Source organism: Enhydra lutris, unplaced genomic scaffold, assembly GCF_002288905.1.
Source record: "Enhydra lutris kenyoni isolate GAN:26980312 unplaced genomic scaffold, ASM228890v2 scaffoldscaffold18, whole genome shotgun sequence".
Lineage (NCBI taxonomy): Eukaryota > Metazoa > Chordata > Mammalia > Carnivora > Mustelidae > Enhydra > Enhydra lutris.
The window spans coordinates 16,202,827-16,230,377 of NW_019154102.1; the positions used below are offsets into that span (position 1 = coordinate 16,202,827).

General features: G+C 45.4%; 1 protein-coding gene across 1 annotated transcript; it reads left to right on the forward strand.

Annotated features, from left to right (window-relative positions):
• LOC111148015 (solute carrier family 1 member 4) lies at positions 1 to 27,044 on the forward strand. The gene is made up of 8 exons (XM_022504350.1): positions 1 to 617; positions 9,908 to 9,950; positions 12,106 to 12,168; positions 13,497 to 13,663; positions 18,702 to 18,935; positions 20,488 to 20,682; positions 20,986 to 21,120; positions 23,150 to 27,044. The coding sequence occupies exons 1-8, from the start codon at positions 91 to 93 to the stop codon at positions 23,382 to 23,384; spliced, it is 1,599 nt and encodes a 532-aa protein (XP_022360058.1). The 5' UTR covers positions 1 to 90; the 3' UTR covers positions 23,385 to 27,044.
• The last annotated feature ends 507 nt before the right edge of the window (positions 27,045 to 27,551 follow it).

The window sequence follows — 27,551 nt, forward strand, 5'->3', positions numbered from 1 at the left end:
GATGCTCTGCCAGATCTGTTCATTGAGATTCCCAGCTTATCCCAGAGCCAAGTCCCCCGCCTCCTTCAGCTTGGGGCCGCGGGCAGCGCCATGGAGAAGAGTAGCGAAACCAACGGCTACCTGGACGGCGCCCAGGCGGGGCCTGCAGCAGGGCCTGGCGCGCTGGGATCCGCGGCGGGACGCGCGCGGCGCTGCGCGGGCTTCCTACAGCGGCACGCGCTAGTGCTGCTCACCGTGTCGGGAGTGGTGGCGGGCGCCGGACTGGGCGCAGCGCTGCGCGGGCTTGGCCTCACCCGCACGCAAGTCGCCTACCTGTCCTTCCCCGGCGAGATGCTGCTCCGCATGCTGCGCATGATCATCCTGCCGCTGGTTGTCTGCAGCCTGGTGTCGGGCGCTGCCTCCCTCGACGCCAGCTCTCTCGGGCGCCTGGGCGGCATCGCCATCGCCTACTTCGGCCTCACCACGCTTGGCGCCTCGGCGCTCGCCGTCGCTTTGGCGTTCATCATCAAGCCCGGCTCTGGCGCACAGACCCTCCAGTCCAGCGACCTGGGGCTGGAGGAGTCGGGGTCCCCTCCGGTCCCCAAAGAGACAGTGGACTCTTTCCTCGACCTGGCCAGGTAACGCCCCCCACCCCTCGCCAAGTGCACAGTGAGCTCTCTAATGCACTCCAGTGCGCGCGCGGGCACGCACGCGCGCACACACACACAGACGCGCACACACACACAGACGCGCACACCACCCTCATAAATTGCTAAGAGTTCATTCTTAATCTGCTGCGGGTGATGAACCAGCCTACCGTTAGGCGGAGTGTGTGTTAGGGAAAAGACAGTGTCTTACCAATGCTGTGCTCCTTATACCATCTGGCTGCCCTTACCAGTAAAAACGTCCCAACCACACCCCAATAGCGTCACCCTGTTTTTTCCCCACGATGCCCGAAAGCTTCTGGGAGCATTAGTTAGATTTTGCCTGTATCATCCTCAGCTGTAATCTCTGGCCTTCCCTGTTTCAGCCCTTTGGCTGGGAGGAAGGTGGCAATTTTTGAAGATTTGTCAGTGGACCCAAGGATAACGAGGCTGGGGTTAGTGGTATGAGGCCCACTGTCCAGAAACATGGCTCTCTGGAGGGCTTGGGACAGGTTGCTGGCCACCCCATAGTCAGGACCATTGTAGAATACTGTGAGTTTCAAGGAGCTTTATTTCTGGAAGGGTGAGTTCTAGAGGGGAAGGAGTTTGCTTGCTTTTTGTGACTCCTTGAAGTTGCATTTTATCCCTTGAGATGCAGTGTTGTTTCTGGATTTTTCCGAAGCCTCAGCCTCTCTCAGTTTCTCCATTAGCCCAGAGTTCACAGATGGGAAAATTGCAGACTAGAGGAATTTACCGTCCTGGCCAAGTTCAGCTGAGTGAGGAGCTCAGTTGGCTCCTTCTCCAGGTTTCCGAAAATTCTGGATTCGGAGCCTTGGAGGTATGTTTTGTCTGGAGTCACTGAGGCAGAGTTCCTCATGGCTGAGGCTGTGAAAAACAGCAAACCCTGGGCAAAGTTACTTGGCTTCCTGCTATTTCCTTTTCTCCCTCTGGAAAATGTGATCACTGTCTGCCACTTGAGAGTGTGTGTGTTCATTTGAAACTACAACAACAATAAAAAGTCCAAGGCTTTTGTATTAAACACACGCACACACACACACAAAACCTCCATTGAGGGGGGATCAAAAAGTTCTTACCAAAAAGGCAGGTGGAGGTGGCCTATTAGGACTTTGATATAATCACAGTCTTAGTATCTAGCAGCTTGATATTTGGAGTCTTTCGAAACCCTTAAAGTTTTGGGGCTTTTAGGTGGGTGCTGAAAACAAAGTCTACTAAGGTTGAGAAAGCCTTTGGCTTATTACATTCACCTATTGGTTAGCTTTCTCCAGGAGGAAAGGTGGTTATGGGGTTAAAAGATTCTTTTTTGCAGGGGTCAGTGGCCCTGAAAAGGAAGTATGGATGCCCAGCTCTGAGAATGCCCAGTAGCATTCCTTTATCTCCAAAAGAGGGACAGTAGCCCCCAAAGGGGGCAAGATAGGGTGAGGGGTTATTTTATTACCACCTGTCTCAGGAAGGACATCTTAGTTCCTGATTGTGGTTTTCTAGGTTTAGAACCAAGCCCTACAGCTGTTGCTTCTGAAGTGTATGGTGAGTTCGCTCTGTAGGTTAAGCATCTGCCTTTGGCTCTAGTCATGATCCCAGAGTCCTGGGATGGGTCCGCATCGGGCTCCCTGCTCAGTGGAGAGCCTGCTTCTCCCTTTCCCACTCTCCCTGCTTGTGCTTACTCTCTGTGTCAAATAAATGGATGGGGTCTTTAAAAAAAAAAAAAAATGAAGTGAATGGTAACCCAGCATCATGGCTGAGTGGTCTCTCTGGGTGCAGACTTCTCAGTGACTTGGGCTGCCGGTGCTGGAAAGGACTAAGAGAACCTTTGTTGTGGCTTGTTGGAAATAGGCAGCCTTTCATAAGACTTCTTACAGTCAGCCTCCAGCAGCTCCTGGATAAAGGTAGGGCAGGTAGTATGATCCTATTTTACAACTGAGGAAACTGAGAGAGATTAAGTGATTTGCTCAAGGTCACAGAGTGGTTTATCAAAAGAGGTATTAGGGAAATATGGGTCTTGTGCCCCAGCATTCAGGGCTCTGTTTCTCCCACTCTTCCCTCCCCCAAGTCAGTTTGCTATAGTAATGGTGTCATGGTGCTGATTTAGTCCTGCCATCTCAGAAATGTTTTTTCTGGGCCAAAAGGGCATCAGGTAAGAATGTGATTTGGGTCAGGGCAGATGCCCACTTGCTCTAAACAGAGGACCTGAGCCCCGGCAGTGAAGGAAGGCCTGTGTACTGCTGCTCTGACTGGCCTTCACCTTGAGCAGCTGGTGAGAGGGAACTGAGTTTTGAGCCATAACCTCAGTGCTTCCTGGGTCCCTGGGTCAAATTTTTAAATTTACTTCCATCAAAGAAACCCTGCACTTGCTGGTTTTGTGGGACTCTGGGCACGTTCCTTGGCAAAGGCAGGGCGCAGTCCTTTCTACCTGTGAGCACTGAATGAAGTGAGCCGGCTGGCAACCACCTCAGTTATCCTGCAGGCCGTCACTGGGTAACTGCCCAGAACTCAAACAGGCAGAAGGAGTGGGAGAAGTCTCTGACTTCTCATCAGAGAGACTCTGATGACCAGGCTTTGCTGGTGGGGGTGCTCCTCGGGGTCTCTCTGCTACGATTTCTAATTTTTCTCAAGATGGAACTACAAGTCAGAAAGGAATGAAGCTCATAGACATTCATTATAACTTTTAGAAGATTTTCAGAATGCCATTGCTGAGTGGTTTGATTTCCCATCACACAATGGATTAGAAATAACAAAGGCCAGGGAGTGTCTATGAGGCACAGGTGCTAGAAGCAGGCCCTTTGAGAACTGAGAAGGGGTGATGGAGAGCAACTGGCAGGTGGGAAAGTCCTAGTCTCCTCCTGAGCCTCCCAGAGCTTTATGCCTGGGAACCCAGAACAGCAAAGGACTCTCAGAACTGGGTGGGACCCAAGTTCTCAAGCTGTGACTGTTCGTCCAAAATGAAACAGATGCAGCACCAAAGAGACCAGGAAACAGGTTATGAGGAACTCATTATGGAACTTCTTGGTCCCTAACAAGGCTTACTGATTGTGAGTCCTAGAGCATGTCCCTAACCCCCATGTCTTAGCTTCCTCATCTCTGTAACCGGCATCCTCAAAGTATCTACCTTGGAAGTTTCCTCTGAGGGTTACATGAGTTAATGTTTGTAAAGCTGTTAGACCAGGGCTGGCCCACTCTGCTCTGGTTATACACGGAGTGGTATTACAGAGCTATCGGGAAGTTGTCTTTGTTTCACATGAACTTATGGGGATGGCCCTCTTTTCATAGTCTGAAAGAAAAGAGAATGAATGTTGCGGGGAGGGAATGTTTGGGGGAGCTCAGGATGACTTGAAGCTTATGTTTTTAGGTATTTTGGGAACTACATGGAGCTTGGAGAAAAAGAAGTGAACAGTTACTATGTTTTGGACTAAGAGAATCAACACTGGGGGGAAAAGTTGGGGGGCACCTGGCGGACTCAGTAGGTTAAGCATCTGCCTTCGGCTCAGGTCATGATCTCAGGGTCCTGGGATCCAGCCCTGCGCCCTGCATCAAGCTCTCTGCTCAGCAGGGAGTCTGCTTTTCTCCTTCTCACTCTCCCTCTATGTTCTCTCTCAAATAAATAAATAAATAAATAAATATCTTTAAAAAAAAAAAGAAACAACACATGGGAAATTTGGAAAATGTACAAAAGTCAAAACTGAACCTAGAAGAGCCTTCCATTCTAAAAGGGAGCAGAAATTCTCATGTATCCTCTCTGACATTGCAATTTCTGCATTCCCCCCCACCCGCCCCCTGCCCCGGCCCCTGTATTACATATTTGTGGTCTCTAAAGTTAACCAGTCGACCTCAATTTTCTTCAGCTATAAGTGGAAAGAACTGGCTTCTAACACTCCCTTGGGTATTAAAATTTGTAGTTTTCAGTTGGAAAACCAGAGGCTTATCTGCAAAGGTGGCAGGTAGGGACAGCTCCTGGGCCCAGTGCTCTGTCTGCACTGGCATCCGGAAGAACGGCCCAAGGCCACTGTCTTTTTTTTTTTTTTTTTTTTAATTAACATATAATGTATTATTTACTTCTTGGGTACAGGTCTGTGATTCATCAGTCTTACAGAATTCACAGCACTAACCATAGCACATACCCTCCCCAAAGTCCATAACCCAGCCACCCCATCCCTCCCCCTCAGCCCCCCAGGAACCCTCAGTTTATTTCTTGAAATTAAGAGACTCTTATGGTTTGTCTCCCTCCCAGAGGCCACTGTCTTTTGCAAAAGTGTAGCAGGGCACAGCCCTGTGCCTGGTAGACACAAGTGAGATTTTGCCCGTTGCCCAGTTTTCTAGGCTTTATTGTTTAATTCTTGTGCTCATTTTTTCAACACTGAACAGTGCTCTGAGCCTTTCCCTTCACAGAGGGAGGCGTGAGGGACTGACTTTTCTGGTCAAGGACTGGTGTGAGTATGATGCCTTGCAACTTGCAAAGAACACATTTCTTTAATAGCTTCAAAGAAACCTATCAGAGACTGAGCTCTAATCCTAGCCCCTAGGTTGCAGTCAAGAGAGTGAATAGTGAATAATTTCTTTTAACTGTTGGCCATGGGAGGCTGTTTGGCCTATGCCTATGTTTCTCTTCTATAGGCAAGAGGAAGATTGTTAGCAAATCTAACACGGATCCAAATTAATGGAGGTTTCTCAGCCTAATTAGTCACCAAAGGGAAAAAGTGGCAGTGTGTTATTTAAAAAAATAACAAAAGGTTTTTTTTTTTTTTTAAAGATTTTATTTATTTATTTGTTAGAGAGAGCATGAGCACAGGCAGACAGAGTGGTAGGCAGAGGCAGAGGGAGAAGCAGGCTCCCCGCTGAGCAAGGAGCCCGATGCGGGACTCGATCCCAGGACGCTGGGATCATGACCCAAGCCGAAGGCAGCCGCTTAACCAACTGAGCCACCCAGGTGTCCCAATAACAAAAGGTTTTACCTTGACACCTTTCCTTCTGCCACCCAGGAGACTACCTGAATAGTTCTGAGACTGAAAAGAGCATATACCCAGTGAGGTTGCGTTGGGGGTGGGGGTGATTAAAAGCAGACACTGGGATCAATTACCTGATTTTGAATCCAGTTCTATCACTTACTAGCTGTGTGGACAAGTCTTTAAGCCTCTCTTTTCCTCAATTTTCTTATCTGTAAAACGAGACTAATAATAGTATCTACTACCTGCATTTGTTATGAAGATTAAATGAATTAATCCTGGAGTGTCTTGCTGATACTGTCAAGTGTCCCTGCCCCTCAGGGATAGCCCCAGGTCACTTGTTACAAGAATTAAAACTGTTTTCAATCTTACTTCCCGAAAAGTCCCCCACGCCAGGGGCCTGGCATTAACCTTTCCAGCTGGAATCTAAAACTGGAGATGGGCCTCAAAAAGAGGATAGATTACTCTCCTGCCCCCCACTGTCACCAGAGTGAGCCCACTACCCCCAGCCCTTCCTCTGCTCCCAGCTTTGTGGGGGGTACCAAGATCTGAAGGGGCATGTCCCTGTTAACCGACTCTGTAACAATAAACACTAAGGATAATAAATGTTTAGCAGGTGTACATACCATGCTATATCCTGTTCTGAACAGTCTTTGAAATTTTCATAAATTCAGTAAAGAATTTTTGAACTTAAATAAGAGGAAATATTTCTGGAACAAAAAAATATACCTAAGCAACAGTAAATTGTTTTCCATTCTTCTCCTATAGGACAGGGAAATGCATACCACCCTTGACAAATAGGATCAGAAGAGCAAACAGTACCAGATGTATAAAGAAGGAACATTTTTGAAGTTTTTCATTGTGTGAGCTGCGTGCATGTTCACCACCACTAACAGAAGTTCAGCCTCCTCTCCTGCCAGGTTCTCGGTTTAAGTAATGTACCCAAAGGTTCTTCTAGCACTGGAAAGGCTTGTCCATTCATTCTTTCCTAATTTGGTCGGACGTGGACTCTGGATTTAGTATGGACTTGATATTTTTGCAGATGTTTTTGACTTAGACCTACTCTAAGAAATGTACTTCAAATTATGGCTTCAGTACACATCTACCCCCTCCCTACCCCACTCCCATACGCAACATGAAACAAATGCCAAAACAGCATTTTAAATGTGATACATGGAGGTTTTTTCAATTCTGTCTAATGTATTACATATTTTATAAAATAATGGCTTTAACTAGTAAATTGCTTTCACAGCCTACTAATGTTAGAGAAACTGGTCCAGTGTAGATCTGGTATTATGTAATTTAGGAAAATTTCTAGGGATCCAATAACAGAAAAAGGAAATATTTGAGAATTTGAGTAAGTTGAAGAGCTCAGCGATTTGAAGGCCTCTAACACCCAGTGAAATCGGGTACTGTGTAAATGTGAAGCGTGGAAAGACCATTTGGTCCTTCTTACTCCCAGACTCTGGATCTCAAAACTCTAGATCTGCACTGTCCAGAAGGATAGACACAGCTACAAGTGTTTACATTTAACTCATTTACATGTAAATGAAATAAAATAATTCAGATCCTCCCTAGCACCAGCCATATTTCAAGTGTCCAGCAACCAATGGCTACCATATTGGATGATGTTAGTCTAGGTATGGAGCATGAATGGGAGATGTAAGCCAGCTTAATGTCTCCAGGTTCTTGGTGTCCCCATGTGTTAAATGAGGGTGTTGATCTTGACCACCTCTAAAATCTCCTCCAGCTCAAATGTTTCTTATTTTGAAAGCACACAGAGTTATTGTGTGAATGTGAGCCTAAAGATAGAGCTGTGAGGGGCAAACCTACCTGAATGCAGGAGAGCTCGGGAGTAAGGAAGCTAGAGTTCCTTCATAGCAGTGTCTGTGTTTAAGAGCCAAAGGAAAGAGGGGTAAGAAGCTTGCAGAGAGGAGATCAAAGCCGGAGGGCTGACACTACCCGACTATATAAGACTTACCATTAAACAACAGTAATCAAGACAGTGTGGTGTTGGGGAACAAACAGTCAAATAGATCAATGGAATAGAACAGAGAGCCTGTGTAAATACAGTCAGCTGATCTTTAACAAACAAGTAGAGGCAATACAATGGCACAAAGATAATCTTTTCAACAAATTGGGCTGGAACAGCTGGAATCTGACCCCTAGATACTGACCTTACACCTTTCACAAAAATTGACTCAAAATGGATCACAGACGTATATGTAAAACGCAAAACTCTGAAACTCCTGGAAGAAAACAAAGAAAACCTAAATGACCTTCAGTACGGTAATGACTTTTTAGATACAACACCAAGGACGTAATTTGTGAAGAGTGCAGAGAAGTGTTTTTGCTTTACTCTATAGCCTCAGCTCCTTGCCCTTAGTATGGGCAGGAGGGACTCGCCTGCTCTGTGACAACCAGAGGGACCAGGGGAAAGGAGGATGATTTTATGGTTGCTACATCTCACTGCCCTCAGGTGGTGCCTTCCCAGGGACTAATATCCGAGAGCTGAGCTATAGAAAGTGCGGTCATTCCTTTGAATGTATGTATTTTTTTGGTTGTAAACTCTTTGCAGTTAGCACTGTATCTCACTTTTCAGCCTCTTAAGGAGATATGAGATACGATTTAAATATAGTAAAATGCACCCATTTTAGATGTACAGGTCAATGAGTTTTAATAAAGAATGAGTTGCAGGTACCTGGGTGGCTCAGTGGGTTAAAGCCTCTGCCTTCCACTCAGGTCATGATCCCAGGGTCCTGGGATTGAGCCTCACATCAGGCTCTCTGCTCGGCAGGGAGCCTGCTCCCCCCCCCCCCCCCCCCGCCCACCGCCTGCCTCTCTGCCTGCTTGTGATTTCTGTCTGTCAAATAAACAAATTAAAAAATCTTAAAAAAAAAAAAAAAGAATGAGTTGCAATAAAGAAAGTCTAACAGCAAGAAATAAACCCCAATTTTATGTAACCTAATCATGAAAATGACATCCCATCAGCATGCTGTATTCTGTTGGCTAGATGAAAGTCATAGGCCCCACCCACACTCAAGGGGAGGGTATTGTACAAAGTGTGACTACCAGGAGTCATTTTAGATTGCTTGCCAACCTGGGTTGCAGTCAGACCTGCCTACCTCTGAAACCAAAGGCACTGCAAATGGTTGCCTGGAGATTCCAGTGCTAGGTAAACAACTCAGCCGCAGAAATAAGTATTAATGGGTGTGTTCAGCACAAATTGTAAATGATTCAGTGTTTTACAAATGGGTCGTCAGTGGGATTTTGTTATATATCAAGACCAGCATCCTGCATAGAGCCTGCAAAGGAGGTCCTCATCAAAAACTGTTCCCATGAAGAGATTTTGGCTTCAAAATCTAGCTTAAGTTGATCTGTCCTATTGCCCGCCTTTTACAACAAATATTTTATAAAATCCTTCATCCTGAAATGAAATCCATAAATAGAATTTCAGTGCATTTCAATTTCAGAGCATCAATGTGACTCAACAGAAGGATAAAAAGAGACTTAACTTATAATAAAAATAATGTGTTTCCATATGTAGAGATCCTAAAATGAAGTGGTTAGGCGCTTGCTTCTGAATTTACAGTCACCATTAATGAGACAGCTGTAAATGCAGGCTGTTGCTTGATACTGGTGTGTGTGTAATTAAGGAACCCAGATCCTAAAGTTTGCCATTGGTGATGTGATTTTCCAGGAGGATGAGCAATTTTTAGAAACATTCTGAACAAAACAAGTAATAACTCATTCTATGTTTTACACAGTAATTACATTCCTAGAAAAGTCAGTGTGTGTTCAAATTGTACCAAAAGACAAACAAAACCTCGTTTTGGAATGAGTTTAGGCTGAGGTCTTTATAAATAAGGTTTTCATCTACAAGTATGTCATATGGGACATTTGGGATGTGTGAAGGCCACACTCAGTAGAATTAGTGGCTGGGACCTGGCACCACCCCCTATAACTCTCCCCCAGTGTCAGGAATGCCCCCCAGTTATTTCAATAATGAAAGCACTCCCTTGGATTCCACCAGTGGGCAGTACCACTCCCATTGAAAAACACTGCAGTAGGGCTTAACTTCAAAGGGATAGGAAAGTAATGCAGTTTTCCTAGAGAACCACAATGGAGATAAGGGTAAAAATTGGTGTGCTCTGAGTATTGTGACCCAGCAGCTGAGGCATGGCTGGGTTCTTGGATCAAGTGGAGACCACAGTAACTGCTGGAGGGAGAGGAAACACTGTGTTGGGCTGTCAGGAATGGGTATCCAAAAGTGGACGCTTTGAACACTGAATTTTAAGAACACTGACAAAGTGCTTTTTTTCCTAACAGAAACCTGTTTCCCTCAAACCTTGTGGTTGCCGCTTTCCGTACGGTAAGGCTTGATGCTTTGCAAAAAATTAGGAAACTTAGAGGGGTGGTGTATAAATGATGCTATGGGGTTATTTAAGGTGGGTCAGAGAGGGGTAGTATTGTTACAAAATTTGGTTACCTGGGCCTAAATTTTTATAGCATGGATCTTGGAGTAAAAAACAAAGTGAAATAACAACAACAAAAAAAACAAACAAGAAGGTTTTCTAAAATATCCCACTGGTTCCACCATTTTTCATATCACCTGAGAAATACTCTTAAATCACATTTTGGGGTCTCTTAAATATTTTATAATGTTTGAAAAATATACTTTTATCTTTTTTCTGATTATAGAGGTAATATATGCTTATGTAAAAAATAAAAAATAGGGGTGCTTGGGTGGCTCAGTGGGTTAAAGCCTCTGCCTTTGGCTCGGGTCATGATCCCAGGATCCTGGGATTGAGCCCCGAGTCGGACTCTTTGCTCAGCAGGGAGCCTGCTTCCCTTCCTCTCTGCCTGCCTCTGCCTACTTGTGATCTCTGTCTGTCAAATAAACAAATAAATAATCTTTAAAAAAATTAATAAATAAAAAATAAAGTGCAAAAACATGGAAGAAATTAAAAATCACTCATAATCACAGCCTAGAGATACCCATTAACATTTTGGTACACATCCTTCAGATACATTTTTTCTCTACATGTGCACACACACATGTGTTAGAAATAAAAACAACTGTATTACATATCTGTTGGTATGTACACATACTACACGTTTTTAACCTCTTCTTTAAGGCAGCATATTATAAACATTTTTTCATGTTGGTAAATACCCTTCTGCATAATGTTAATGGCCCTATTCCACTATGTGAGCATATCATAATTTTATTCTGTCTGTCCCTTATTGATAGACATTCAAGTTGTTTCTAGTTTTACCTAATTTTGGCAAGACTGCGAGTAACGTCCCTGTAGCCGTGCTTTATAAGGAGAAGGAGTATAAAGGTCTAGATTAGGTGGACTAATCTCATTGCCTTTTCCAAGCAGACTCTTCTGTTTCTATTTACAGCCTCTCCCTCAGTCTCTCTCTTTAAGAAAAAAAAAAAAATTCTGCTGGGTGTGTGGGAGGCTCAGTTGGTTGAGTGGCTGCCTTCTGCTCATGTCATGATCCTGGAGACCTGGGATAGAGCCCAGCATCAGGCTCTCTGCACAGCAGGGAGTCTGCTTCTCTCTCTCCCTCTGCCCCCTCCCCACCGCTTGTGCTCACTCTCTCTCAAATAAATAAATAAATAATTTTTTTAAAAACTGCATATAAGCACAGCTGTGGCTTATGTATATAATGTAAGGTAGGAAAAAAAATAAAAGGTTTATGGGGTTTTCAGTGCCTGTCACAGAAGGCATGGGATGGGTTTTGTTTCCCGTCACTGGTAATCACGGGACAGCTGAACACCTCTGCTTGTCTGAAAGCCTGATAAATCAAAGGTGAGAGAGACCAGACTGCATCAAAGGCAGGCACAAAGCAGTACCCCGTAATGGGCTCCTCTTGACAGTCCGGAACCAGGTGTCCTTAGAACAGGTCAGGAAAGGCATTTTCTAAGAGACTCCATTCAGTCGTGCATTCTGCGATAGGTAGACCCCTGAGTGCCTTGTGCAGAAGTATGTGAGGTCGATTGTAGGACCCAAGTTTGGAGAGTCATTTTACTTCTGATAAGTGAGTCTTCCACAAGACTTAACCAGAAAACACCATCTTGTCTCATATCCTTTGCTTTGGAGAGTGGATCTTTAAAAAAAAAAAAAGTAGGTGCTGAAAAGCATTCAGGCTCAAATAAGTTCTGGAACAGAGTGGAACATTATGAAATTAATACCAAAAGTCAAATAGTATAACATGTCAGCTGTTAGAAATATCAAACTATCAGCATGAAATTGTGCAGACCTTCTCCTCCAAACCATTGTCCCTAATGGTGTGAGTCCCTAGATAACTCAGAGGCCTCTTGGGGTGTATGCTGCCTTGGTCTTAAGTAACTTTTGTGTAGTTCTTAGAGGCCCTTGTCAGGCCAACCAAGTGAGGAATTCCTAGAACACTCAGAGTGAATAAGAATAGCAAGAGGTACAACAGTCCTTTTTCAGTTTCTCTGGTCGGCCTTTACCTATGAACTGACAATGTCTTCTTCTTCCTCCTGTTCCCAGTATGCAACTGATTATAGAGAGGTGACCCACAATACCAGCTCTGGAAATATAACCCGTGAGAAGGTAAAGCTCTTTATAAGATCACTTGTGGTGAATAACTTACAAAGCAAATAATGCTTTTTAATTGAGGGAGCATACGTGATGCATCTTCTTCTCAGCAGGGCTGAAAACTCTGGGGTTTGAAGGAACTATCTGAAAAACATAGATTAGGTTTGCTCCTTAGGTTACTTAGCAACATGGCCAAAGGCCAACATCGGCAGTGTTGGAATCTTCAGCAGATCCATTTCATCAAATTGGAACTGATGTCCCTTTCTTCAAAAAATATTTTATAACACCCCTTCTGCTGTCCTGAAATGTAACGAATAGGTGATTTAACCCATCTCTACACATAGAACTTGTCTCAGAGGCTTAACTCACTATAGCCATCATTCACTCACACATATTTTTTGAGTAGCTATTAATGGCTGGACACTGGGTGAGGTCCCAGCCTTCACGATAGAGCTGGAAGGGACAAGGGACCTCAAGGATTATTTGGTCCTGCTACAGAGCTGTCATGGGAAGAAGAAGGTACTTTGCCCCTTCCCCACCCCACACAGACAGCTTCTCAGGGCTGAGGGGCTCTGCGCTTTACCAGCCTTTCTTTGAGGAGAGTTGTACTTAAAAAAAAAAAAAAAAGTCGAAAGCTACTAATTAGTCCAATTCACTTCATCTCACAAGGTCAGAGAAGTTATCTAGTCCCAGAGCTGGGACTAGAACTCAGATCTATGGTAAAAAATGCTCTTCTCTTTTTACCATGCTGATGTATGTTTCCCGTTCAGAATTTCATGTGCTTTGATGGAATAAAATGTTTGTCCAATACATGCTTATAGTAGTGAGATTGAGCATTATGGAAACAAAATAAGGAATATAGTATATCTATATATTTTATTTTAAGTCAGTGACTCAGGAAAGAATATCCTGAAAACCTTTTGTGAAATTTGTCAGGTAGGAGGCCACCATAACAGTCTAGCCACAAAAGATTTATTGACCTTTGGGAGGCACAGTTACAATCTCGATGTGAAAGAACTTTTCACCAACCAGCTCTTCTTTAATTTTTTTTAAATTTATTTTTTTATAGTTATTACTGCAGTATAGTTGACATACAACGTTATATTAACCAGCTTTTCTTTTAAAAGCAGCCCTTTGGGGGGCATCTGGGTGGCTCAGTCGGTGAAGCATCTGACTCTTGACCTCAGCTCAAGTCTTGATCTCAGGGTCTTGAATTCAAGTCCTGCCTTTAAAATGCTACCTGATAAAATAAAAGTAACCCTTTGAAGTTATTGTCTGACCTCTACTTGAATTCTCACTCACCCGCCGTAAACTTAGACCCTCTGTCCCCTGCAATCCTATAGATCCCCATTGGCACCGAGATCGAAGGGATGAACATTTTAGGATTGGTCCTCTTTGCACTGGTGTTAGGAGTGGCCCTAAAGAAACTTGGCTCTGAAGGAGAAGAGCTCATCCGTTTCTTTAATGCCTTCAACGAGGCGACGATGGTGCTGGTGTCATGGATTATGTGGTAAGTTTGGCCTGCCTGCTACTCTCCCTCTCCTCTCTCTTGCCATCCAGAAAAGAACCCAAGTCTGCTGTGTTAGGTCAGCCCTGTGGGGCCACCCAGCCTGTGGTTGATGCACCATGGGCCGGACTTGATACAGGGGGTGGTAGAGGTGGAGACAGTTCTTCCACTTGTCCAGGCCCTCAGAGAATCAGGAATGTGCCATCATTACCAGTCCCTTTTTCAGCACCCACAGTGACCTGTTATGGTTCTATCCCTGGTAATCGATTTAGTTATGAGGTTCCACCATTATCCATATCATATAGGATGCCCATATCATCTTGTGGGGCAATGAACTCAGTAAGTATGCTACCTGCTGCATAAAATAAGGTTTATTTATCTTAAAACAGTCGACTTCAAGCTTCAAAGGGGCCCCTTCCTATAATATTTCACAGCATGGAAGACAAATTCATTTTCACTCCATGCATACATAAACTTGGAATGGTCTCCTTTTACATAAATATTTCTTTATGGAACATCAATAAAAGCACAGTTGTTTAATAAAAACCAATGGATTGATTTCTGGCTAACAAGTAAAAATTTGACCAGAGGGGCGCCTGGGTGGCTCAGTGGGTTAAGCCGCTGCCTTCGGCTCAGGTCATGATCTCAGGGTCCTGGGATCGAGCCCCGCATCGGGCTCTCTGCTCAGCAGGGAGCCTGCTTCCTCCTCTCTCTCTGCCTGCTTGTGATCTCTCTCTGTCAAATAAATAAATAAAATCTTAAAAAAAAAAAATTGACCAGAGGTCTCAAAGAGACTTCTCAAAAAGCCTACCAATCCCAATGCCCATCCCTTAAAAGTTTTACCTTGCTGTTTTACTTGGGCCAAACTGCTGTGCATTTTAGCTTCTACTTGTATATTGTCCAGAAACGTAGTGTATTCTTTCGTATATGAAACATTTTCCTTATTGGCAACCCTTAACTATCTCAGGAGAGAAGCCTGGAATTTGGTAGTAAAGTTTGGAATTGAGTGGGAGGCCAAGTCCAGAGCCCCCACTGGTGGCGGTGTTTATCTTCCTCAATCAAAAATTTCAGAGTCTGACTCCATCATTTGCAAACATGACTGCTCATATGACTGTTGTTGTTCTGGGCAGAAAAATATTTTTCAGAAAGGAAAAAGTGTTTTCATCGCATGTCAGGTTCTTTTCCTGTCTTTTTTTTTTTTTTTTAGTCTATAATCCTCCCAACGTTTGGATTAAAGGAAATTATGCAAGAAAGTGATGTTCCTATGTTAAGACATTTGTTTTCAATTTGAAAACCAATTTATAGTCATTCCTTCAAATCAATATACTAGTTACATAACCAGGTGTTCGGTCAGGCAGACCCTGCTGTGTGTCTGACTGCCCCTGGAGATCTGTTGCCCAGCCAAGTGTATGTCACACAGAATTGGGGTGTAAAATGACTTACCTGGTTAAAGGATCTTAACCAGGTTTGAGTTAACCAGGTTTGAGAGGGATCTCCAATAGCAGCTCTTTCTGCTTTCTTTCCTTTGCTCATTACCCACTAAAATGTCAAAGCACCTGCCTGTCCTGCACTATTCACAGAAATAATGCCTCAGTGGCTTAAATACAGGCTCAGCAAACTTGGCAGACCATATGGTCTCTGACAAAACTACCAACCTTGCCATTATAGGATGAAAGCAACTATAGACTATTTATAAATGAATGAACATGGTTGTTCCAATAAAACTCAGGGTGCCAACTCACACATTAAACTATCCAAGGAGGAAGGAAGAAGAGAGGAGGGGAGTGTCCTAAATTATTAGAAGAAAACATAGGGGTATGGAAACTCTTCCTAAATGAATGCAAAAAGTAAAAGCCGTAAAAAGCTGCTAAATCTGACTACAGCAGAATACAAAATGTTTGCCTACAAAAGATACATTGAACAAAAGAGGACAATTACTGAAAAAAAATTATATTTATTTACATATAATGTATATATGTGCACACAGACACATATCTGAAAGCATAAATTTCTGGAGGACTGGTACCAGTTCACAAACTATTTATCTGTCTGCAATGAGATTTATAGGGAAATTAAGAGTAAGCGTTTAGAAACTTTTGTAGCAATTTCATATTGCTGCAACATCCAAGCACCTGACCACTTTTCTAATATTTTATTTCTGTTGTCTTTTATAAGAATATTGGTCCATGATCAGCTGGATAAAAATATACCAAAGATTATCCGAGAAGCACTAAAGCAAGGAGTTCTGGTTGTTGAAAAAGAAAAAAGACTGAATATACTATTAGAAAGTAGACAAAGTATGTGAGCAGGTAATTGATAGAAGAGGAAACCTGAATGACCAATAAACATTTTAAGAGATGCCCAACTTACTAGGATTAGGAAAATGAGAAGTTTGGTCTTATCAGGCATTAATAAGAGTGAGGATAGTTTTGAGCAAAGGGTGGGATGTCTAGAAGCATCCCTGGCCTCCATCCACTAGATGCCAGTGACCCCTTCCGCAAAGCTGTGACAACCAAAAATATCTCCAGATATTGCCGAATGCCCCATGGGCAAAGTCATCCTTGAATCAGAAGCAGTGGTGCAGGGAAAAGATTATTCTGGACAGCTGGTGGGACTATGAATTCGAAGAGCTACTTTAGAGAACAAGTTGTTGAAATCTACTAAAATTTAAAATATACACACACCATAACTCACCAGTTCACTTCTTGGTGTCTCTACCTAGAGAACGCAGTGAGGTAGGCACAAAGAGACTGCTTGCAGCATTGTTTGTAATGATGCAAACCTGGGAACAGTCTGGAGGTCCAACAGCAGAACAATGGCAAGATGATGTATAGTATTTCAGTTTTGAGGCTAGTATTTAAAAAGAAAAAGGTAAAGGTGGAAACAACCCAGATGTCCATCGATAAAGGATCAGAAAAACGTGATATATACATAAAATGAAATATGATTCAGCCTTAAGAAAGAATGAAATTCTGACATGAATGAACCTTGAAGACATGATGCTATGTGAAATGGGCTAGTCACAAAAGGGCAGATATTGTATGATTCCATTTACAAGAGGTACCTGGAATAGTCAAATTCATAGACACAGAAAATAGAACAGTTGTTCCCAGGAACCACTGGGACGCAAGTGGGTTATTGTGGAACCACTGGGGGTTATCCCAGGAACCACTTGGGGATACAAGAGGTTATTGTTTAGTGAATACGTAGTTTCAGTACAGGACATGGAAGCATACAGGACATGGATAGATGGATAGTGGTGATGGCTGCACAGCCATATGAATGTACTTGAAACCACTGAAGTACACACTTAAAAAAGGTTAAAATGGTAAATATTATGTTATGCATGTTTTGCCACAATTTAAAAAGACAAAATGAGGTAGATTTCCATGTATTGACATGAAAAGATCTCAGAGATATAATGTGAGGTTCAAAATAAATACATAGATTTATATACATATGGATGTACTAAATGCATAGCAAGTGGGAGTAGTTATCTAAGGTGGGGTCTGACATGAGTGCCGAAAGAGGATTTGGGCCTAACCTGTATTTTATTTTATTTTATTTATTTATTTTTTAAATATTTTTATTTATTTATTTGACAGAGAGAGATCACAAGTAGACGGAGAGGCAGGCAGAGAGAGAGAGAGGGAAGCAGGCTCCCTGCTGAGCAGAGAGCCCGATGCGGGACTCGATCCCAGGACCCTGAGATCATGACCTGAGCCGAAGGCAGCGGATTAACCCACTGAGCCACCCAGGCGCCCCCTAACCTGTATTTTAATTTTTTGAAAGGAGAATGCATTCATGAGCTCTATGAAATTTAACATTATAACACTGCTTAGAATATCTCTGTAAAGAAAATTCAGGAAACCAGTGACAGTGGCTATCTCCAGGGAAGGAAACTGAGTACTTGGGAGGCAAATGTGGAAGGGACACTTGACTCGTCCTTTTGAACTCTTTCAAATTTGTGATATTATTATCTATGTGATTGAAACTTACAAATAAAGTCAATGGTTATAAAATTCTTCCTAAATTTATATTAAATTCAAAACAGCTGACTTATGGGGTTTTGTAGCTCCCATAGTTCATTCCTTCCCTTTCTTCTTCCTGTCTCACCATTAAAAAAATCTTAATGTTCGAATGAGTGTTCCCTGAGGGTCATTGTTAATGACTTTTTCCCACGGAATCATGTTTTCCAAACCACAAAGAACTGAAAACTTAACAAAAGTCCCAGCTTTGGCTCAATTCTGTATCACAGCAATTCTGCAAAATAGGTGTTAGTCTTTTGTGTTTCTAAGTTCTCAGAACAAGACTGACCAAGGCTGAAGGTCGAATTCTCAGTCCCAGAGGCTTTGATCTTGAGTTCCTCGGCTTTCCCCTTGGCAGCCCATGTGGTTGGTAGCATCCCTCTCTTAAGAACATAATATTTCCAGTCGTTTAAGCATCTGCCTTCGGCTGGGTGGTTCAGTCGGTTACGCATCTGCCTTTGGCTCAGGTCATGATCCTGGGGTCCTGGGATCGAGCCTCACATCAGGCTCAGCAGGGAGTCTGCTTCTCCTCCTGCCGCCTCCCCTGCTTGTGGTCTCTCCCTCTCTCTCTTTCCCAAATAAATAAATAAAATCTTAAAAAAAAATTTTTTTTTAAAAAGAGCGTAACATATCCAAGGGGAAAGAAATCTGGGTTCTGGGCCTGACTCTATGACCCATGGTGATTTATCATGTTAATTTTACTCAGTTTCACAGCCTGTAAAATGGGCCCATCCTTTTCAGTTCCTCAGGATCATTCTAGAGAGATCTTCCTTCTTTTTTTTTTTTTTTTTTAAGTAGGCTCCATGCCCCATTTGAGTCTCAAACTCCCCGCCATGAGAACAGGAGTTGTGTGCACTCCTGACTGAACCAGCCGGGCACCTTTAGAATCATCCTAGGGAGAAACGAAGACCACTTAGTTGAAAGGCCCCATGCTGGGTATCAGGAAGGGCCTGGATCTCCTGGGCCCATCATCACATCACTCTTACTGACAGGTACCTGTGCTCATGCCCTAGGTATGTACCTGTGGGCATCATGTTCCTGGTTGGAAGCAAGATTTTGGAAATGAAGGACATCATCGTGCTGGTGACCAGCCTTGGAAAATATATCTTCACATCTATATTGGGCCATTTTATTCATGGAGGAATTGTTCTGCCACTTATTTATTTTGTTTTCACAAGAAAAAACCCATTCAGGTTCCTCCTGGGCCTCCTCACACCATTTGCAACAGCGTTTGCCACCTGCTCCAGGTGAGTCGGGTGCTCTCAGCTGCCCTGAGCCATACTGATGTGGAACCAGGTGAGTCCAACCGCATACGTATATGGAAGTGGGTTTCTGGGATGCCAGAATGCGGGATTGTCTCATTCCCTTTTCCTTCTTGCTCCTTAGAGGTCAGATCATTGTTTAACCCAATTGTGGGTCCTCACCCTAATTACTAAGACCTTTGCCTGAGTGAAAGAAGGCAATCACTTACCTCAGAACTCCTTACAGGGAAGTTTCTAGAATGATGCCTGCCCAGTTCTCCTTGTAAATGCATGAATCACAAAATAAGACCAAGGTATCATGATGAGGAACAGGTGCTTAGCTCTCTGGGAGTCCACAGTATTGTGGGATTATCTAATTTAGTACAAAAGATGCATTTTGTCATTACTGGAAATCCTTCCAAAAAATTGAGCTTTCCAGGTGTGTTAAAGAAAACTTTCAAAGGGGTGCCCGGGTGGCTCAGCTGGTTAAGCATCTGCCTTCAGCGCGGGTCATGATGCCAGGGTCCTGGGATGGAGCCCTGCATCAGGCTCCTTGCTCGGCAGGGAGCCTGCTTCTCCCTCGGCTTGCTGCTCCCCCTACTTGTCCTCTCTCTCTCTGTGTCTCAAACAAATAAATAAAATCTGAAAGAAAGAAAGGAAGGAGGGAAGAGAGGCAGGAAGGAAGGAAAAAGAAGGAAAATTATCAAAGGATGGCAGCACATTACATTCACAAATTTGGTTTTTGCCTCCCTACTGCATGTTTCCTCCCATCCTCAGTGGCTATTTCTGTGATAACGTGCTGGGGTGGTAAAAAGAATTAGGAAGGTAAGTTTCTGTGGCTTAGAAACAAACCTGCTTCTCAGCTGTGGCAGCCTCCCACGAGGCTGGCTGGAGAGCATAGGACTTACTCTTCCAGTTATCCAGGAACACAGTCCCTCTCCAGGCTCTCACAGCCATTGCCACTTCTTGGCCAAAAAGGAAAAAAAGTCATAGTTTGCCTTTTACTTCCAGGGGGGAGGGAGGCGGGGAGAGGAACAATTCAAGAGAGGAGATGCACATATGGACTAAATAGTTCTTTGTTGTCTTGAGGACATTTTGCACCATGAGGCAATGTGGTGTTTCTTGAAATATGAACACGTGTATCCAAGTAAAAACGTAACAGGTAAATCTAGAGGGTCCGATTTTGAATACTTCAGGAATTGACATTATTGCACATTGTGACTGAAACTTTTTTTAAAGATTTTATTTATTAATGAGAGAGAGAAAGGGAGGCAGAAGGAGAAGCAGGGTCCCTGCTGAGAAGGTAGCCTAATGTGGGACTCAATCCCAGGACCCTGGGATCATGACCTGAGCTGAAGGCAGACACTTAACCATCTGAGCCACCCAGGTGTCCATGACAGAAGCTTTGAAACAATTCCAATTTTCCCTCTTTCTTCAAGGGAAAAAAAAACAGACATTAGGATGATGCTAACTGCTCTGTTCCTGGGTCTGCACTGAGTAGTCTCTTAGCCGGGCTGGAAAGGACTCTTGTCACAGTTGGCCGTTTCTCCCTTTCCAGCTCAGCAACCCTCCCCTCCATGATGAAGTGCATTGAGGAAAACAATGGTGTAGACAAGAGGATCAGCAGGTTCATCCTCCCCATCGGGGCCACTGTGAACATGGACGGGGCAGCCATCTTTCAGTGTGTGGCCGCGGTGTTTATTGCCCAGCTCAACAACATCGAGCTGAAGGCAGGACAGATTTTCACGATTCTGTAAGTTCATTATTCTTCATCCTTAGGTCTGGGTCAAAACTTGAGGGGTTTTTCATTGTGTGTGTGATTTCCTTTGAAACACGTCATGAATACCAATCTCACCATGACTTGGGGAGGTCCCATTTGGAAAATGACAGCATGAATTCATTACTTGAAGAGAGTGAATCATCTCTGAAGGGCTCAGCTGGCAGCATCTAGGGTTGTGTGGTTTTTGGTCTCGAAGCCGTAGCCGCCATATTTTGCATTTCTCTGGGCCCACACCATGCTCTGTATTAATGGCTAGTCTTCTGTGCCATCCCCTAGAGTGACAGCCACAGCATCCAGTGTCGGGGCAGCAGGCGTACCAGCTGGAGGGGTCCTCACCATCGCCATTATCCTGGAGGCCATCGGCCTGCCCACTCATGACCTTTCTCTGATCCTGGCTGTGGACTGGATTGTGTAAGTAGCAAGTCCTAAGGGCAGTGAATAAAAGAATGTCTGTGGTGCCTTCCCTAGGAGCTTGGCATCCTGCTGTGTCTGGGAGAAGAGACACTTCAGACATGCCTTGTGAAGGAGTTGAGCTGGCAAGACAAAATTTTATAATTTTGTTTATTTGTCAGAGAGAGAAAAGAGAGAGCACACACACACAAGCAGAGGGAGCAGTAGGCAGAGGGAGAAGCAGCCTCCCCACTGAGCAGGGAGCCCAATGCAGGCCTTGATCCCAGGACTGGGATCATGACCTGCGCCAAAGGCAGACCCTTAACCAACTGAGCCACACAGGTGTCCCAGGCAAGACAAAATTTAGGAAAAATTAAACAGTATAAGGGTCAAAGGCCCATAAATGACCACGAAATGTCATTACTGAGAACTTGGTTAGAGCATCCAGGAAAGTGGGAGTCCAAGACCCAGGCTGGGCTCCCAGTGCAGGCCCAAGGTGGGGACCAGGGTCTAATGGAGATTGTTGGCTGCATAAGAGTCATAGCCATTGGAGCAGTGAGCCTTTGGGAATGATTGTCCTTGGCCTGAAACATGCGAGGAGTGATTTCATCAAGGGAAGTGGAGATGAACTCAGCTGATGTGAGTGGATTGGGCTCAGGGGAGGAGGAGTTACAAAGGAGATGTGATTCAGGCCACCATCACCAGGGCTCCTGTAGAGGCACAGAACAGTGAGTGTTGATTCTGAGTGTGGACTCCTTGAGTCATTTGATACCTTCTTTAGGTTTCAATAATACATGTTTTATAGGGAAGGTCACCTGAGGTGCTAATGTTGGACAGTAGAGCATATAGGTAAGAAAATGAGCCCTGGAATCCAGGTACCTGGGTTCACATCCCAGCTTTACCATTTACTAGTTGTGTGATAGGAACTGTTCTGGACTTTGATGCGTTCACCTGTCAGATGGGACTAGTAATAGAACCTACACAGAGCTGGGTTGGAGATGAAATAAGTTAGTATATCCACAGTGCATGGAAGAGTTCCAGGCTTGTGGTAGAGCATAGTAAACAAGTAAACATTAGTGAAAAAAGACACTGCCTGCCAGGCTAGCCCGAGCCAGGCATGGCATCACCTAAAAACTAGAGTCTGGCCCTGGGCTCGTGGCTCTGCCCATTGTGGTTGGGAATGGTGGTTTCCAACTTCTTGTGTAAGCCCCAGAAATTTTCAGGGACTTCTCAGAATCCTTTAGAACAAGGAGGGTGAAATGGAGACCCGCATTGTCTACACAGCTCATTAGAGGGAACTCGGTTCCTTAGCTGGTGTGTTGGACAGGACCGGAGCAGAGTGTTAGAGCCAGCTGCTTCTGTCTGAGGAAGGCAGACCTCTAAGAGACTGTTAGTCAAAAACAGGGACAAAGGGCACCAGGCAGATGGCCTAGTAGAGACCTGAAGTCACGTGAACCATCCACCACCCCGTAGCCTCTGCTTACACAGCCCTCAGCTTCTGTGGTGCTGGCAGGCAAGTTCACACTTTTCTCCCTTTCTGCAAAATGGGCACTGTACTTGCTCTGAGCCTCAGGAGAGAGGGTGGTTATTGGACTAACCTGTGGGAAGACAAGCTTCTGGAAAAGGACAGTGCTATGAGATGGTGTTTGCCAACTGCCATAGAATACAGGAAAAGTTGAACATTCAGCAGAGACACAGTGTTGAGAGAAGAAGAAGGGGTGTTCCCACAGTGTACTGCTAAGCGGGAGAGAAGTTGGGTCTGAAACCCAGTCTACACTGCCTGTCCCAGCTGTGCGTGACCCTCATAGGATGGTGTCTACTCCGCATAGAATACATCCATAGAAAGGTGTTACTAACCTCACTGGGAGTTGTGAAGTGTGGGTGGGTGACTTTTGTTTTCTTGATGCTTCTCTTCTTTCCAGGTTTTCCACAATCAGGGTCTGTTACTTTCCCGAGAGTAAGAAATAGTGACTGAAACAGTTTGGAGTAAAGTGAGGCCCAGGCTGCTGTGTGGCAGCAGCGGCCAGGCCTGCCTTTTCTTCCCCCGCAGGGACCGCACCACCACCGTGGTGAACGTGGAAGGGGACGCGCTGGGTGCCGGCATTCTCCACCACCTCAACCAGAAGGCGGGGAAGCAAGGCGAGGAGGAGCTGAGCGAAGTGAAGGTGGAGGCCGTCCCCAACTGCAAATCGGAGGAGGAGACATCGCCTCTGGTGACGCACCAGAACCCCGCCGGCCCTGCAGCCAGCGCCCCCGAGCTGGAATCCAAGGAGTCGGTTCTGTGAGGGGGCTGGCCCTGGGCGTGCCCGCCGGCCGTGGCGCCCCGCCGTGTGAGGGCGGCCAGGGGGCGCGGGCCCCCTGCTCACTGACTTTTAGCCCCGTGCAATGCTTTGGCCCGGTCAAGGGTTCGAGGATTATGTCTCCGTGCAGGCATCGCGCTTCCCAGCGGGAACTGGTTACCGGAGACCAGGGCGCTCTGCCGTATGGCTTGATCCGTGTACAGGTGCAACTGTGTGTGCTTTGGAAACCCGTCCTGGAGCTGCAGGCTGGGGGCAGATCAGGCTCCCCGGGACAGGGTAGTTACGGCTTGGAACAACGCACAGGTGCCCTTCACTGCGCGCAGGCAGCTCTGCCCTCGTGGTCTTTCTGGGCAAACTAGGGGGCTTTACAGCCCTCTGTCATGCAGCCTCGCAAGCCAGAGTGATTGGAAAAATTCCCAAATTCTTACCTGTGGCTGGAATTCACTGAGCTGGTACCTGAGGTGTTGAGAGATTTCTAACTTGAGGTGTGGCTGATTCTGATTCACTGGTTGCTGGTGGGCTTGGAGGTGCAGCACATTGTTCTGTTGGAAATACTACAGACCCCATTAGCACTGTGGGGGTCTCTGGTCAGTAACATTAAGTAAACAGCTTAAATGCTGAGGTCAGAGAAAGGAGGGGGGATGCAGCCAGCAAGGGTAAGGGAAGCATCCTGTCAGGACAGACGGACACACACACACACAGATACACACAGTCATCCTCAATCTCGATCCATCCCCAGGGAAGTTTTCTGCTTCCAGGACCTGGCCTCTGACAACACTGTAGCTTAATCCCCATCCAGGCCCAAGAGGGGCCTTTTCCTCCATGATCTTCACATCTAGGACCGGCTGGCTCATTAATCCAATCTTAGAATTCAGCTAGCCCCCTAAAATGCTGCACTTTGCAAAACAAAAATGAAAACACATAAACCCACTTACTAACTGGGGTGGGGTGCCCCATTCCCGGGTCCCCAGGTCTCCTGGCTTTGGCTAATTTGTTGTGGGCTGGGTTTCTTTTCCTGCCAGTAGATCAAAAGTTTAAGACTGGAAACCAAATGTCCCCATTCCTGCAGATATCTGCCGATTTGGTCTGAATCTAGGCGAGGGGACTTTATCCAGAAGACCAGTGTTGCCAGGGACGGGGAGACTGAAAGGCACAAGAATGCTCATTCCCTGTGGCTGTTGGTGGTTCTCTGTGATGTGACCTGCCGCAAGTCCTGGGCCTCACTTTACTCCATTTGTAAAATGGGGCTGATGTCACCTGCCTCTTACCTACCTCAGAGGGATCTGGTGAGGCAAACTGAGTGAATCTGTGATAACAACCCATTCATTTCTTGGATAGCAAATGCTAACAACTTACGCTCTTATGTTTTACCCAAGTGAGACCTTTCTTCATGGAGTCCTTGTGCTCCTGGTAAAGACAGCTTCTCTGAGCAGAACTTTGTTCTCTGAGTGCGGTCGCAACTCTGCCATGCAGCTTGTTCTCTTCATAGATATTTCATATCTATGATACTTCATAGATAGTATCGAGTGCAACCTCTTCCTGATGTTGTTCAGCTACTCCTGAGTGAACCACGCCATCCGTAGCACATTTCTGGGTTCCTGGCTTCCCTGTGACTCCCAGACCTCAGGCACTGGCCGGCCACCTCACAACAGGCCATTAACAGTTCCCGGACGTCCCACCTCATGCGGTTTTCTTGTTTTCCCTGTTGCTGTGACAGGGCCTGCTGTGACAGGCCCTGCAGAAGAGGAAGGAGCTGTGGAGATGTGTTTCTGGTGCTGTTGAGAATGGGAGGGCAGGGACAGAGGCAGTCAAGCCCCTCCTTTTGGGGTGTGTGCCTGAATGGAAGGAGTGGGGAAGAGCCCTGGGGCTTAGAGCTGGCCTGGCCAATGGGAAGGCCCAGCTCCCTCCAAATCTCTTTAAACCAGCCAAGCGGCTCCCATCCTCTGTGAGGCCAAGAGGGACCAGGAACTGAGCCGAGAGCTGCCTGGAAACCTTGACACTCTGGCTCATTGCTGATCCCCCTTCTGTTTTGAAAGGGGAAACAATCACATTGTTTGATCCCAAATTGCAAATGAACATTCTGCCTTTGCCTCTACTGTCTTTCCTTCTCCCACATATCTATGGCTCTATTTGCACACAAATGCATATATGTATGTGTGTCTCCATGTTGTTTTAGCTCTCATCCAAGCAAGATTTGAATTTGGATAGAAGTGACCTAACCAGTGTTGTGGCTTCTGCAAACTGATTTTCCTATGTCTAAAAGTAAGTTTCACAAAATGTTAAAATTAGAGCTGCCCATCTCGTGAGCGTGCCTCCTCTGTCCCAAACCTGGCAAGGCAGTAGGCAGAGTGCTGGGCCCAAAAGGGGCGCTTCTATATGAAATCCCATGCGACAGCTCCCCTTCCTCTGCGAGGAAGAAGGTGCTGTGTGCCTCCTTGTTTTTCAGACCAGAGTGACCTGGCTGGGGAAAATCCCACTTTCTCACTGTCTGAAGCTATCTCCCCCACTCTTCTAACATGTTGTCGTAAATACTGTTCATCTCTGTTTTCTGTGTGTGACATTTGCCTTAAAACATAGCAGTCCTCAAAATGAATACAGTATTTCTGCTAGGATCTGCATGTTCCTTTCTTCCTCTCTTGTGTTCTGCAGTGGTGGTTCCAGGTTATGGAGCTTTTCTAGGGGATCACCTGAGGCGGGTCTGAATGGATTTTGTTCTAGCAGCTTTTAGCCAGTCTGACCTCCTGAGGCAGGGTAGGCCCGCTCCGGTGGGCCAAGCTGCTGCAGGGCAGTCACTGAGGTCCTGCTGTTTCTGGATGCTTCCTATTCAACACTACCAAGGCTCAGTAAAAAGTGGGTAGTTTTGCTATATACCTCCATAAAATTAAGTCTTCTTAGAACAACTAGGTCAACAGGCCTTAACGGAGCATCTATAAACTGAGATCCATGCTGGAAGAATGCCCTAGTCCATAGAATTACCGAGAAAGTCCCTGCGTGGGGCACTTGCCCAGGCCTTGACCATCATGCACACCACACCCAGCCCTTTCTTTTATATAATTTCATTTTCAGTGACACCACATTCCAGCACAATTAGGGAATTTAGAAGCCTCTTACGAAAGATTATCCGACAAGCTCATACTGGAAGCCTTAGTTTCCAGGTTCTGGGGCCTCTGAAGAAACAAGTCCCGTTCTGACCTGGACATTTCCAGCTTCTCATATCGTACAGACCCTGGTTTTAATTTCTGGCCAAGGCTTAAGGGGATGAGAACAGAGTTTACACAGACCAAGGGCCTGATGGGGCCTGTTACTAAATGACCAGATTCTCACCTTGGAGGACAGCTGTCTTACTTCTTGGTTTTGAAGAGCGTGTGAAGGTTGCGATGGTACTTAGTGCTTCAGCTTTTTAATATAGCTGCAAATCAAGAGGAGCAATTCCATAAGCTGCCTCTTCCCAAGTGAGCAGAAAGTGTGCTGCTCTGTGGGCTCACCTGAGCATCCTGAGGGGAACTTCCCACAGCATCTGTGAAGGACATGAGTGACGCAGCAAGGAGTGTGCACTGTCTGGGCTCTGGCCTAGCTCTGCTGCTTGCTTTCTCTGTGACCCCAGGCACAACAACCCCTCTGAGCCTCAGCCTCCTCACCTCTTCTTCTTTTTTTTTTAAATAAGATTTTATTTATTTGACAGCACGCAAGCAGGGGGAGCAGCAGGCAGAGGGAGAAGCAGACTCCCCACTGAGCAAGGAGCCAGGCAAGGACTCAATCCCAGGACCCTGGGATCAGGGCCTGAGCCAAAGGCAGATGCTTAACCAACTGAGCCACCCAGGTGCCCCAGCTTCCTTATCTTTAAAATGGGGACAATAATTTACCAGGGGCATAGGCTATTGTGAAGAGTAAAGGAGTTAATACATGTAAAGTGGCTCAGAAAGGTGCCTAGCACATGCCACGTGCTCTGGAGTGTTGGCTCTCAAGTCAGACGCAATGGCAGAAAAAGTTCCCGACCAGCCCGTGTTTCTTTCTGTGTGGGCCCATTGAGTAACATGCTGGCGTTTGATCCCTTGCTCTCTTGAGGAGATAGGAAGATCTCTTTCAGCTGGTCTGTGGCTTTAGAGTAGAGGAGTGTGCCCATTTGGAATATGTGTTCTAGAAATATTTGGA

Excerpts from the sequence above, each read along its gene's own strand:
- LOC111148015 (XM_022504350.1), top strand. The coding sequence starts at position 91 with ATGGAGAAGAGTAGCGAAACCAACGGCTACCTGGACGGCGCCCAGGCG. Across the intron at positions 13,664-18,701 it reads CTGGTGTCATGGATTATGTG|GTATGTACCTGTGGGCATCA; the intron begins GTAAGTTTGGCC and ends CTCATGCCCTAG. Across the intron at positions 18,936-20,487 it reads GCGTTTGCCACCTGCTCCAG|CTCAGCAACCCTCCCCTCCA; the intron begins GTGAGTCGGGTG and ends CTCCCTTTCCAG.